Source organism: Epinephelus lanceolatus, chromosome 4 (assembly GCF_041903045.1).
Source record: "Epinephelus lanceolatus isolate andai-2023 chromosome 4, ASM4190304v1, whole genome shotgun sequence".
In the NCBI taxonomy this organism is placed as follows: Eukaryota; Metazoa; Chordata; class Actinopteri; order Perciformes; family Serranidae; genus Epinephelus; species Epinephelus lanceolatus.
The window spans coordinates 4,591,251-4,606,271 of NC_135737.1; the positions used below are offsets into that span (position 1 = coordinate 4,591,251).

Consider the following 15,021-nt stretch of genomic DNA (forward strand, 5'->3'; position numbering starts at 1 on the left):
ACAGGATGTTAGTGTGTCTGTGACTTCCTGTACGGACTGAAGGCTGCTGGGAACTGTCCGACTTCACCGCAGCTTTTTGTCACCGCCCCCCGCTGCGGCCGCCTGCTCTCGTCTACTTTCCAGGCGAGGCGCAGTTCATCTCGAACGGGCCTACTATCACAGCTCATCTCCGCTGTAGCTTGCTGGTCTGTTTACAGTGGCATTGTGCTAGCCTACATCACACGTTTCGTTGAGTCTGATTGGTTTTCCGTCTTTCCAATTGCGTGAAGGGGCGACAGCCGTTGATACCACCCCTCGGGAACAGAGGAAATGTACACTCCAGCTGTGTCCCAATTCAGGGTCTGCATCCTTAAAAGGATGCGGCCTACGCAGCCCTCGCGTTTTGCAAATTGGGTCTGGCAATGCCAGGCTACAGCTAAACCTCACTCTGGTGAAGTTCATTCTTTTACAGCTCTCTCTGCACAGTTTACCTTCCATGTTTCCAGTGTCTCCTGAGTCAGTTTTTCCTCCAAATTTAAAGGTTTTCAAGGGTTTTTTTCTCTATCATGAAAATGTATGCGTGAATTATCAGGGCAAACCGTTTTTTTTTTGTTTTTTTTGGATGTCCTTTTCTTTTTTGGTACAGTACCACTCAAGATTTTAGGTTGTCGCAGGATTTGGAGGATTTTTTACTCAATGCAACTGTGTCTGAAATCACTTCCTTGTTCACCTACTCCCTCTTCTCTATATAAATAACACTAGTGGTTTACTTATAGAGCAGTGAAATGAGATGCCGGCTTTTGAATCTTTATCATTTTGCATCACAAATGTTTGGTACTGTGGGATAAACTAAGTCAAAAGACTGTTGTTGAAATTCATGAGACTTTAAAACCACACACAACAACATCCAGAGGTGTGAGCATTTCACTAGCTGATCTCAGTACCCTCTGTCTTTCCTCCTCTCCTCCAGAACGGAGCTGCACTTCAACCACCTGGCTGAGAACAGTGCTTTTGGGATCCTACCACAGACTAAGGTAATCACACTGGGTGGTCCAGCTGAAATGTGTCTGTTTTTAGGCTTTCATTTCCTAGTTTCTTTATGCTTTATATCATATATGCCTCATGTTATAGCCCCATATTAATATTTGAAAGTAAGAAAAAAATCATATTAACATATACATAAATTAGTTTTAGGGATGCTAGGATTGTGAAATTCTGGGCTAATATTTATGTTAAAAATGACAAATTGGCAGATAGCTGATACCAGTGTTTACCCCTGGACAATGGGACGACAGGATGCTGCAAGTCTGGAGTCTTGCTTTATAACCTAATAATGTGAAGCAACAGAAAAACATTGGCCATGGGGTGCACAGTAGCTCAGTAGGTACGGTGGGCGTCTCATGTACAAAGGCAGTGTCTTTGCTGCAGCAGCCGCGGATTCAATTTCAGTCCAAGGCACTTTGCTGCATGATGTCCCCCGCCCCCCCTCTCTCCCCCTTTCATGTTTCAAATCATAACTGTAATTGAAGGCAAAACCCCCCCAAAAAATGAAAAAAAAAGGTCAGAAAAACATCAGACACTGCCATCAATGAATGTCATCTTATTTGCAGATAGGCCGTTGGCAGTCAGCTTGGCTAATATCAGCCAATACTGATGCTAATGAATCTGTGCATCCCAACTAATTTTCTTTACACAGCCCATAACATGAAAAATGTTATTGAGATGGTTCCTTTTTCAGCAGTTGGGACTAAGAAATGTACTGGGCAGGACATTTTACAGGTGACAAATAAACTTTGGCAACAGTGTTTCTAACATATCTTCAACATTTTTGTACTTAAGTTTCATGTCATTTATCAGCTAACCTATAAGCAGATCCTGATGTATCTGCTGTAAGCTAATATTTTTCAGTCAGACTCTAACCTGTGGGGTGTTTAATGATGAAATAAATGTATTTAAGTAGCTGTTTGATGTGATCATTTTGTCTCCAGCCTGAGGACAAGCAGCGAGCCTCGCAGCAGTTCACCAAGCTGCAGGCAGCCATGAAGGTGCTGGGGATCTCTGCTGAAGAGCAGAAGGCCCTCTGGCTCATCCTGGGGGCTGTGTACCACTTGGGGGCTGCAGGGGCAACTAAAGGTAGGGACTCCCAACTGACTGACTTCAAATACATCAAATCTGGAGTACATCGCATTTCTGCAAGACTGTTCATTGCTTATACTGATCGTTGCATGATGAGAAGATAGACATCAAAATCTTGCATGTGTCCCTGACTCTGTGCTTTTAGTGCTCTACAGCAGCACTGTGGCATTTATTATCTTGCCGAGATATTTTAAAGGGTGAGAGGTCAAATCATAAAAATGGGACATTGAGAAGCAAACATTGAAAGGAAAACAGCAAATCATATGCAAAAATATTAAGACCACATCCACACTAATTCGTTTTTTTTAAAGCAGCATTTTTAAATGAAAATGATCTCTGTACACACAAGCATCTTAGCACAGTTTCAGAATTAACCTCTGTCTCTACTAACATGTTTGAAAACGCATATCACATGACCATTGAGGCACACTAGGTGTGCAAGTGTCAGTGCAAACAGGAAGCTGACAGTCTACTCCGTGGTTGGCTGCTTGGTTACAAAAAAAACCTACAGAGATGGTGAAAAGTAAGACGAGATTTCTTTGCTTGGACCAACAACAAGGGGGAACTTAAGAGATGGCAGAAATAGACTGGGAGTCGCTGCAAACCAAATACAATGGCATGTTAGAGTGGAACCTTAAGCATTATTCGACGCTGGGGGAAGCCTTGGTGATAGGAAAGAAGTACCCACACAAGAAGGATGAAATGACAAAATGTATGTAGACCGGGCTACAATGTTTTGGCTTGACACATGACTGATGAGATCCAGCCAGGAAGCAAACGTGGGTGTCTGTGTCATTGTTTTCAAAAGTCTCCATTTCCACAACCCCAGAGTTTTCAAACTAAGACATGGTCAGCAGGGTTTTCAAAGCTCTCCATTTTAGGGGTTCCAATACGCCACAGTAGTGTGGACACTGCAAAAATGTAGCAACAGTTCTGCGTTTCATAATGAGAACGTATTAGTGTGGATGCAGCCTTATTGAGTAAGGTCAATCCTTCAGAGGAGCTACAGGCCAGGCTGGACTGGCTCCTCCTTCATAAATGAGAAAAAAATATTTGTTCTTATCTTGTAATGCTGAATAAGACCAGTGACCCAACCTCCAAAACACTTTGTTCATTCCTTTAACAAAACTGATAACAAAGACTAATCTTGGTTTGTCAGTTGAGTGTGTATGTGACACCCGTTTCTATAATAGACTAAGGAGATGCACGTCTTTAAAACAACATGCAACAGTACATGCATGTCCTCTCCTTTGCCTTTCTCTAAAATACATCCTAGAAGCACCTCTTGTTTTAATCTCCTCTCTTGGCCCATGCTCAGTATAACTGGAGGACTGATGTCACTCACTGTGTCACATCCTCTTTCATTACAATGCCTCAGTGTTTTTCCCATGGAATTGAAATGGAAGGGAAAGACCAAAAGCACTTTGAAATCAATTCTTTCTGTTGCTGCAAGGCTTTTGATTAGTGTCAGGAAAAATTTCGGCCTCAAAGTCTGATTTGGGAAAGGCTGGGTGTTCAGTGTATGACAGACAGATGAAGACAGATAAGCAAACACTGTAGTCACAGACAGGTGAGTGCAATAATGACCTTTCAGCTCAGTGCTCTACTTCAGGGTCAGAACTGGCCAGTTCAGAGAACAGTATATGCAGGGGATAAAGAGTATTGTGAACACCTGCGAAACATAGGATGTCAGCCAGCTTAATAGCAATACAATATGCTAGGGATGCACCGAAATGAAAATTTGTGGCCAAAGCCAAATAATATTAAATGGTTGGCCGAATATCGAATGCCGTTTTTTTATTAGTTTTCATTAGTTTTTGCAGATGAACCCCCTCCAGATTAGTGTTGTCAAGGTACCAAAATTGGGACCCACGGTGTGATACCAGTGAAAGTATCATGGTTCTGAGTAGTATCACGATACCACAGCAAAAATGAGGCAGATGTGCCTTTTGTCATTTATAAAAAGATAAATCACTTTTCTATAATACATCAATGATATTTCAATGGAATAAATTACTTATTGACTTATTCTTACTTCAAAAACAGCATCAATAAGTGATTAACATAGCGGGGATTGAAATAAGATAAATAAATGAAATAAAAATCAACCAGCCACCCTCCTCCCCTGACAAGTCCCTTCATAAGTAAAGAACAGTCCCTAAAGTGCGGTGAGGTTTGTGGGCCGTTACCTGACACAGAGAGAAATGTGAACTGCTTGTTTTTCCTCTGATACGCCACATACTGTGTGCCGCCATGGCTCGGCTGTTCAGGTAGCCTGCTTTTGGGCAGTCATGACAACAAGTTATTCACCTGGAGCCCGCCGCCAGTAAGCCGTTATCATACGCCGCCGTATTTGACAGGAATAGCCTACGTATTCCTGTCTGTGTCTGTGACCCCCGTTCAACCCACAACCGATGGGATTTGCCGTTTTGTTTCTGCTGCTGGTTGAAATCTGTACTCACACAGCGTGCTGAATGATTTATTTTGCCCGCACAAAACTATTTTTAGTCGCAAATGCGAGTGCGGTGACGGACGGAGTAAAATATCGCCACACTGACGATATTTTACTCCGCCCGTCACCGCACGCTGTTTCATTGCGTTATCAAAACACGCCGCTATTATTCGGCCTTGCTTTTCACTTATTCCACCGAATACCGAATGTGTGTTTTTTTGCAATATTCGGCCGAATATATTCGGTTACCGAATATTCGGTGCATCCCTACAATACGCACTACTTTTGTGAAGACTATAATATTGCATTTTTGTTGAGACTGACAGAAAGGCTGTTTTAAAGTTTTGTCCACCGAGAGGTCAAAATAACAAAGGGTTTGTGTTATCAGCATGTCATCAGTAGAGACAGAGATGTGAAGAAACATGGTTCTGACAGCATGACAACAGCAAATAATTTTTTACCTACATGGCATTGTAAAATCTATTTGAAACAGGAGGAGTGTTCTTATTCTCATATCTCTGTCTCTGAACACTCGATTTATTCATTTTACCCAGCAAATTGTTTCTTTGTCCTGCCAACCATGTATTCATTTCCTTCACCTCATTACTCAACATTAATGACATCATGGTCCTGCTTAAATTACCAGAAACTGCTCCAAATGAAATCAAATTGTTGATAGTAGCAAAAAACAGACTGGAGATGACTTTTTACCAACTGCCACTGGGTGTCAGGCTTTACATGTGAATGCACACACACTCAGTAGGCAGCATGCTTACAGCAACAATAACTAGGAATACAAGATTTTTCCATTAGATGCTGGACTTCATACTGATTTTTCAGTTTGTAGCATGGAAATCAACTGTTTTTTGGTCACCCAAATCACAAAAAAAACAAAATAGCATTTTCTTACTCTAGTGGTGTATAATGATGCAGATAGTTTGGGTTGTCTGAGATTTCCGAGAAGTCTTCTCACCAAAAGTTGGATCACATTTTTGTGTAAAATGTATGTATGTATGATGGATGGGCCAAGACCAAACCAAGAAAAAACATACCCAAACCAAAAGTACATAAAAGTATGCAGACAGGGTTGTCTTTACACTTCTAGGAGTATAGTGTATCTGCATTGCTAAGTTCCACTAGATGTAATGAGAAAACGTTTATTTGTAATTTGGGTGAACCAGATTCCAGAACTTAAGGATTCTTTTTGAAAACATGGTAACACTGAATTGCAGGGAGCAGATAAATGTAGTCAGTAACGTCCTTTTAGTCAAGAAGCACATACATTTACAGACCTGTATGAGCATTCTGTGTTAAGTGCAGCATAGTTTACATGACTTTTGTCGAATATGCCTGTATCAGACAAATTTGTGAGATTGGACACAAAAAAACTTTTAAAACACTACAGAATGACAATTAGTCCTCTAGTTCAAGCAACTCCAAGATGTTTGACCTTGTTGTAACTGTCCGAGCTGTCATGAGCCTCTTCAGTGGTTTTGGGACATGTTTGATAATGGAGCTTCAAAGTTTTTTCTTGACACTGGAAACAGCAGTTGACAAATCGGTGTCAACTGAAGGTCCCTTCAGATGCTAATTCTGGAGCTTTTATTCAGAGTCCTAATCAGAATAATAGGTTTAATCACTTTCCATTGAAAATTTCAACTCAAGGTCCATTTACTCTACCACTGAAAAAAGTCAAATGCTCAAACATTCCAGAAAAATCTTATAAAAGGGTTCCTACACATTATACTGCGTAGGAAGCAGTGTAGGAAGTATGGAATTTGATTGTAGTCATTTCCAGGTCTGGATAAGTATGGGAAACAACAGAATATTGTCTTTCCAGACTGTAGCCCTTATTCTGTTTTCTAAAATATACAATTCAAAATTTCTAAAAATAAATTGGTCATACAAAAGGAGTGTTTTTATCCCAGCGTTTGGAAAAGGCAGCCAACACAGCCAAAGTTTTTACCATTGTGTGAGAGAGTGCGGGCCAGAACGAGCTTGAGGTTGTTGAAATTAAGGCAAAAAATAGTGCAGAGCGCCTGTATGTCAAATCCTGCAAACATTGAACCAAATCCAGACATCCACGACCAAATGAGTTTGAAAATAAATGCAACAGTATCTGTAAATTGCATATAGAGTACATAGCATCACGGATAATCAAATATCAAGCTTGTCTGGACATGTCAAAGATGGTTTGAAAAAAATTACAGACAAAGTCTGGATATTTGAATCTGGAAAAAAATGAATTTTAAAGTGGAAAATATGTAGGAACCCTGGAGCAAGCAGACTGGCCTTTTTTTTTTTTACACTGTTAAGTGGAGGTGTCCAACCTCTGCCATAAATCACTGCAGGAAATCCTGAGACATGGAGCTGAGTGCAAAGAAGGAGGAAAGTATTGGACAAATATGCACACAATAAAGTTTTAAATGGTTTTGTTGAAAATATTTGCTCTGGTTTTGTATCTCTACAACTGGAATAATCAGCACACCTCGTCTTGGGACAAGAAATATCTTGTAGTTAGTAACGATTGTGTGATTTTGAAAGTCCTCAGTCTGCACTGACTGTTACTTTACTGAAAGTAGAGGACATTCTTTTAGTTGAGTCCATTGTCTTTTTGGGGGAAGCCCCCTCATGGACTCGTGGCAGTCCACAGAGTGTCATTTACCCTCCACTGATCTAAACCAGGGGCCTGTGGATCTTACAGTGACATGTCTTTCTCAACTTGCTCTTTCAAAGCATGATGGTGGGTGTTAGTGCTGTTGAATGCTGTTTTCTTGTGACTATGAATTGATGAATCTGTGAACTGTGTTATCTCTAACCCCCTCTCTTTGCTTGCATGTTTGCATGCTGTGCCCTATCAAACGCAGACGGAGATGAAGGTAATAGAAAAAACAACACACAAGTTGACTGTTTTTCACTTAAAAACTTTATTTCAGAGGCTCTCTTGTTTGTATTTTATGTCTTAATGCCTTTATCATTCCTTCCAGGCCTTAAGACATTAGCATTTTTATTGTTTCTGTTCCTCCTCCCCCGACTCTCTTCATCTGCTCCTCTCTTGTGTTTTCGTGTTTGCCTCATGATGCCTCTCCCCGCTCTGTGTCTCACCCTTTTCTCTTGCGTGAGATGAAAATCACGAGGATCAGAACTTTGCCATCCCTTTAAACTCCTCTCTCTGATGCCTTCCCATGTCGCCCACATTCAGCTCCCAAGCCGTCGTCACACTACAACACATTCTCAAAAGCAAAGTAAAGCTTGTTCATTTTCGCTTCTTTAGTTAGTGCTTTGACTTTCTACCACAGAACTTGTATTTCCCAGCTTACCCTATGTATCCCCATGAAGTTTCTGCTTGGCAGGGGCGCCTGTTGATTCTCTGGCTTTGTGTGTAAGCTCTTTGATTGGCTGGTTTTGCAGGCTGTCGTGTTGCCTTAGTTCCTTTTAACACATGGGCTTTGAATCACCTCCAGACCAAATGGAGACACACTCCTCGTACAGACTGATAGTCAGGGCAGGGCATGATCAACAGTGATTAGCAAAAATCTGAATCTGAGCTGTTAGATTTGTTTCCACTTCAAATCTCAGAAAACACCAATTTTAACTTTTTAAGCTTTTACTGTATTTGCTCCAGTTCCTACAGTCACAAACACATGTTGACACGTGATGGCTTTAATGGCTGCCATCATTTTAAGGGAGCTGTTTTTTCTTTTGGGATTTAGTGTTTCACTTCCCTTTGTCAGAGCAATTGCAAGATTTTAAAAATGATGGTCAAAAAAAATGGCACAGGCCCATATACCTAGTATGGGTTCATCTTTAAAAATTGGATGCTGCACTTCTCATCATACATCACATATTTTGTTTGAACTGTTTTGTAATTGCTCACGTCTTTCAAACCTTAAACCCCCAGTCTGCAACGCAAGAAGTGTCCAAGCCCAGATATTCAACTGATGTTAAAGAAGAATTTCTGAACAGCTGACAAAATGTTCTTTTCATAAAATCGGGCTGTCTATGCAGTACAAAGATGAAAATACTTTTGAAATGGTGCTACCTGACCACAGAAAACAGAGAAAAAGGCCTTTGGTATTCACTTTTGCTCAAGAGGTAGAAAACCTACAACTACCAGAATGCACTGCACCTCACCGGACCAGTAAACGCTCCTGCTGATGGGTGATGTAATGTGAGCTTGTCTGTTTTGACACAGAAAGCAATATGGCAGCCTGGAGGTAATATGTGATCTCACATTAGTTAGACAGTAAGCTAAAATATAATTCTGCAGACATTTGAGGCGAGAAATAGGCAACGCAGTCACAGAGTCTTGGCTCATATTTGATTAGCACTACCTAGTTTTAGAATAGAATAGAATTTCCACCACGGGTGGAAGTTTTCTTCGGCTCACCAAACACAAAAGACAGCATTGTAAAAAGCAGACAAACAGTCAGTATGGCAAGCATATAAAGTCAGTTACTTTTTAATCTCAGTTGGATCTGAGTTTGGCCTGAGTTTGAGAGAGAGGGGGCCGCTCTCTGTCTCGATCCACTTCTTTACTCAGTGTTCATGGTGGCAGGTGTACAAAATACAATTTGTAGTTCGAGGAACAGCCCTAGACCCGGTGAAAATTTAAAGTGGGATATGAGCATGGAGATCTGAGCATTGGGAAGATGGAGGGAAGATTAATACAGTTCATTTAAACATACTACCCACATTATTATGGTATAAAGTTGGTTGAAAAGTGGCAAAGTATCCTTTTAACTAATCTTATTCTGACTTAACAAAACTCCATTGTAGCCACACACGTCTACGATACGTCTGTTTTCACAGGCTGAATAGCAGTCCTCATGACTAGAATTGACTCAAATTGACTTTGACATGTTACATGAGTGGAGTGGCCCTTTAAATGCACAGCAAAGCCCATAATGTCACTTAATAGTAGGGATGGGAATTGATAGGATTTTATTGATATCAGTGCCATTATCGATTCTGCTTATCGATCCGATTCTTTATCGATTCCCTTATTGATTCCTCCTGTGAATTAATGATATCACCTCCTGTTGTTTGTAACCCAAGACATCTGCTTTCATAACGTTTTATTATGAACCTTAAAGCCATGGTCTAGTTTAGAAAGACGATGAGAAAGATTTGAAAAAAAGCACCACATCCCCTCCCCTCTGAGCTCGTGTCCCTCTCCCCTCGGAGCCTCCTAACGACACACCTCCTCCCGCGTAGAAATGTTTCAACGTCGTCTAACCACACCAAAAACTAACGGCAGCTTTCACAGTCATAAGCCAGCATTGGCATACAGTTATCTATGTCACAACAATAGCCACAATGAGTTGTCATTAATGTTACTCCTAGCTGGTGATCTAGAGATAAATCCCGGTCCACAGCCTGAGTGTGTCAACACCACGCAGCTAGTGCAGCTAACTCAGGTGAGGCAGCTAACGCAGCTAGCCCAGCATATTATAAGAACAAATGGCGTGCAAATCAACTCAACTGCCCTCATCTTACCATCCTTGGTGTTCCCATGAAATCCGACAACAGGAGCGGGGACGCGCCGAGGCTCCACAGCGGGCTAGCAGCTCCAGTGAGGCTAACAACAACAGCGTCCTGCCGACGTGTACCCGGAGCGGGGATGCTCGAGGCTCCACAGCGGGCTAGCAGCTCCAGGGAGGCTAACAACAACAGCGTCCTGCCGCCGGCTACCTGGAGCGGGGATCTGCCAAAGTTCCACAGCGGGCTAGCAGCTCCAGTGAGGCTAACAACAACAGCGTCCTGCCGCCGTGTCCCTGGAGCGGGGATGCGCGAGGCTCCACAGTGGGCTAGCAGCTCCAGGGAGGCTATTAACAGCATGAAGTGAAGCCACGGCTTTGACCGCTTCTGTCTCTCCGCCATTACGTCTTCTTTGTTGTTGAACGTGCTGCTGACTGACGAGCATAGATTCGGCGTAATGAAAAGAATCAATAAGGGAATCGTTAAGCATAAAGGCTAATGTTGTCGATGAATTGAACCAGTTGGAACCGGTTTTTAACAGGAACTGGTTCTCGATTCCCATCCCTACTTAATAGCATTTTTCGTTAGACTTTCTCTGTCTGGTTAACCCACCCTCACCTCTTTCCAAATCCACACCTTCAGTTGTAAAAAGTCACAAACTGGGATGGGAAAGAGATGAATAAGGGCCAGGCAAGATATTCAGTGGTGGTGTTTAAATTTGCTCCCAATTTTCTGCCACTTCCAATGGCTGTATCTACATAAATGTGCAGTATGGTGAAATGGGCTGTTGTTAAAAGAAAACAGGCACAGACACATTTGAAAAGATGTCAGGTGTTATCATAGACTAATATGCTTCTCTTCTCAAATGACACAGTTAGAATCGCAATATGGGTGTCATATCCCACACCTGTGTGAGCATCAAATTTAATGCTCATTTCCTGTCAGCCAGTCATTTGTAGTTCACTCCTTTCGAGACGAATCCAGCAGCCGCTTTGTATGTTCCACCATCTTGCAGTGCTGCCGTTACTGCAGGGCAAGTCAAAGGGTCTGCTGCTGCCTGCATGTGGTCATTGCCTGAGTTTATGCAGCTTGTTATGTTCACAGTAATGCCACAGTTAGTTGGTTTAGTTCATTCATTCTGTGGGACCACCACAGCCCCTAGACAGTGTAAAGTTAGCTGACAAATGTAAGCTGCGTTAGCTAAGCAGTGTTAACTTTGCTGATGTTAATTGTTTCGCAATCTGTTTTTTTCCAAAGTTGAAGTTTGCCCATTTAGTTGGAGCAGCTGAGAATTGCACAGGTTCCCTCCAATGTTGTCAAAAATAACTTTAAATAGAAAGTAGAGGTGAAAGGAGAAAACTGTACACTTCTAAGGAGAGCTTGCATTCAAGCATGCACATGTTGGGAGATGCCACTGCAGTAATGGGGCCTTGTTTACTTCCGGTACTTCCACGGATTAATCTTTACATGGATGCTACCTGATGGCATCATGGTGTACAGCATGGACACAGGAAATCAGATCGGTTGTTTGAACAGTTAGGAACTAGATGTTCTATTGATGGAAAGACTCATCCTCAAGTAAGAGTCTTAACACCTTAATTGTCAGTTTTCACACAACTCCCACAGTCGTGTTCTCGTATTCAAAATACCTTCCACTCCCGTCAACAACAGAGACAAAATATCTGTTTTGGATATACACACTTGCTGGGTCTTCCCAGCTTATCTGGGTTAAATACTGTGGTTAATGCTAATTTGTACTTTTACATCATGTTTTCAGTTCATGTTAGCTATAGCTCAGGAAGAAAAAAAGCACTATGAAACTACACATAGGTTTTCTTATGTATCTCAATTAAAGTGTCCTTTCTACCCTACTCATCCTCCACCCTCTTCATCTTTCTGTACCTGTTCTCTTCATTATCTTTCTTCATAAGGTCCTTTTTGCATATAATGTCTTTTAAACAAAACTTACTTTGTTTTCAGCGGGACGTAGGCAGTTTGCTCGCCATGAATGGGCCCAGAAGGCGGCCTACCTGCTGGGCTGTACCTTGGAGGAGCTGTCCTCTTCTATCTTTAAGCACCAGGCCAAAGGACTGCAGCACTCCACCTCGTTCAGAGGAGGACCGGATGACGCTGGCCAAGGGGACAGCTCAGGTAAAAATCCAAACTGAGTCCTTGGATCTTCTTTGTAAGAGGATTTACACACTGACATGTTCACTTTTCACTTGATATCTGATGTAGTCATTTGTGGTTGCCTTACCCCTGATATGATGAACAGTTTAGAGAGGTGCAGTTTCCCAGGCATGTCTTAAATTCAAATAAAAACAAGAAGTTTGTGCTCTAAAGAAAGGATCAGCACTCAGTGAATAACCTCCTAACCCCTATGATAAGCTAATATGGCATGGCTTAACTATACAGACCAGTGAGCAGTGATAACTAACATGTCTTTGGGGTCACTGGGTGGGATTTCGTCTAGTTGGTCCCTCGACACCTCCAGGAGGCTAGACAGTGATCTCTGGCATCCCAGAGACACTCCCCTAATGCCAAGTCTCACTGCTCCCCCCACCAACCCAATAACCTCCTTTATACCATGGTCTGGGTGAATACTCAATTTTGACTGGCTGCAGGGTGTCCGTTAAAAGGTGTTATAGGACAGCTAAAAAGACGTTCCGGTCAAATTGCCTGATGACAGATTCTAAATTATTGCGCTGGCTCAGCTGCTAGTTTGTAACCATAGCAATGGAGACTCAGAGCAAAGGCAACGGATTACAACAGGCAACCTGCAGGCTTATTGGGCTCCGTCAGCGCAGGAGAGACGAGACTGAAGCAACATCTTGTCGTCTCCAAATGTCCAAACAAGCAGTGCTCAATCTGTCAATCTCCGACCTTCAAATGCCACTATGATGGACATACCCATATCACTTTCAGATTTCACTATTAATGGTAATGTAGCATTTAATTTTAAATAGGAAACAATCGTTAATTTGTTAATGTGTTTATATGATTTAATCTCGACTACTATATGCTTATGAATTATTTGTTGCAATTAAAAATGATTTTGACTAGCCTACTATTTGGATGTTGATTATTTGAAACAAATTTTCTTGGGCTTATAAATGAACGGCAATGAAACATGAAAGTAATATCTCAAGTTTTTTTTTTGCATGTCATCCTCTGACCACCAGAGTCTGTAACACACCCGAGGTAAGAAGTGCACTGGCTTTCTGAAATAATCATCTTCATCACAATTTGCCTCACAGGGCTTTACAGCATACGACATCCCTCTGTCCTTATGACCCTCACAGCGGATAAGGAAAAACTCCCCAAAAAAACCCTTTAACGGGGGGAAAAAAAAACGGTAGAAACCTCAGGAAGAGCAACTGAGGAGGGATCCCTCTTCCAGGATGGACAGATGTGCAATAGATGTCGTACAGAACAGATCAACATAATAAATTAACAGTAATCCGTATGACACAATGAGACAGAGAGAGAGAGACAGAGACAGAGACAGATGCAGGACAGACGGTAATGACGGTAGCTTACAACAACATTAATGAAAGTAATAATATTATAATTAATAATAATATATTAATATCTGATAGTATACATGTGTGACAATAATCATATGTGTATAATAACAGTAGAAGTATGACTAATGACTAATGATAACAGCAGCAGCAGGAGGCATCTGGCAGGACCACGGCAGCAGCACAACCACACACGTCACACTGTCCAGGCACAGCTGCGATACGAGTTAACCTGAGAGACAGTGGAGCACAAAGGCTCCGGAGAAGAAGCCGAGTTAGTGACATCCAGAATGCATCCAGAATGGTTAGCAAGATGCAGTAATAGGACGAGAGGGAGAGAGAGAGAGAGAGAGAGAGACACAGAGAGAGAGAGAGAGAGAGGGGGAGAGAGAGGGAGGGAGGTGTAACATTTAGCCATCATCTCACTTCCCTTCACTGATCAGAGTCGCTATGCTCTCTACACTGCGGCCACAGCGGGTTTCCATGGCAACGCCTATCAACTACAGAGATTAAATAGTCCGCTCAGCTGTGGCTTGTGAAAAACTCTTGATTTTAACTGTAAAACACATTAAAGCATAAATAATTGATTTAATAATATTCATTTCTTTGGTAAGTGACCATGGTATAAGCGGGTTAATGCCCTTCGAGGTGTCCGTTATCAGGAATTAATGGACTTTGCGGAAGCTCCGCTTCGCGTCGGACGGTTCACGCCTCCGCGTCATTCATTAATTCCTGATAATGCACACCTCGTCGGGCATTAACCCTTACTTACCTTACTTACGCATGGCTTTCTCAGCCCAAACAGCACTGCCACCTTCAACCAAACCCAGGCTCCGTACATGCGAGCTCCAGGTAGAAACAGTGCTGATACTACCTTTCCTAGCACATTCACCACACTCTGTCTCACACGCTACATAGCATAACTACAATATAGGCTAAAGTTAAAGGAGATAAATAAACTTAAAGGATCAGCAAACACACTCACCTTGCAGCATGGTTTCAAACAAAAGGGATTCAAATGGGCCACTCCCACACTTAAATAACCTTCCTCTTCATGGATTTCCTCCTGAGAGGAAGTGGATCTCTCCACCTGATCTCAAGGAGTTATGTACTCTCTGCATAGTAGTTCCCCCTGCTGGCCCCCAACTGACAAAAATTTAAGTCCTTGCAGAAAACACTATGCTCACTTTTTGCTCCGTAGAAGTAAAACCCTAAAACACCTGCACTGGCTGTGAGCAGTAGATATCTGCTGTAGACTGGAGGTTGATTAGAATTGACGTTCTTCATCTTGTTCTTGTTGCCCCCCCCCCCCCCCCCCCCGTTTCTCAGGCTCCAAGGTCACAGCTCTGGAATGTTTGGAAGCCATGGCATCAGGACTCTACTCAGAGCTCTTTACTCTTGTCATCTCCCTTATTAACAGGTCAGACCTTTGAATATTTAGCCCGAAGC

At 42.2% G+C, this 15,021-nt stretch overlaps 1 protein-coding gene across 12 annotated transcripts in view; it reads left to right on the forward strand.

Annotated features, from left to right (window-relative positions):
• The window catches only part of myo18ab (myosin XVIIIA b), a 242,630-nt gene that overhangs the window by 82,744 nt on the left and 144,865 nt on the right, over positions 1–15,021 (forward strand). For all 12 annotated transcript variants that reach the window (XM_078166882.1, XM_078166877.1, XM_033631202.2 and 9 more), the window contains 4 exons: positions 950–1,013; positions 1,968–2,112; positions 12,029–12,199; positions 14,902–14,992. In XM_078166882.1, the coding sequence (XP_078023008.1) occupies positions 950–1,013; positions 1,968–2,112; positions 12,029–12,199; positions 14,902–14,992 (471 nt within the window). The remainder of the gene's footprint in view (positions 1–949; positions 1,014–1,967; positions 2,113–12,028; positions 12,200–14,901; positions 14,993–15,021) is intronic.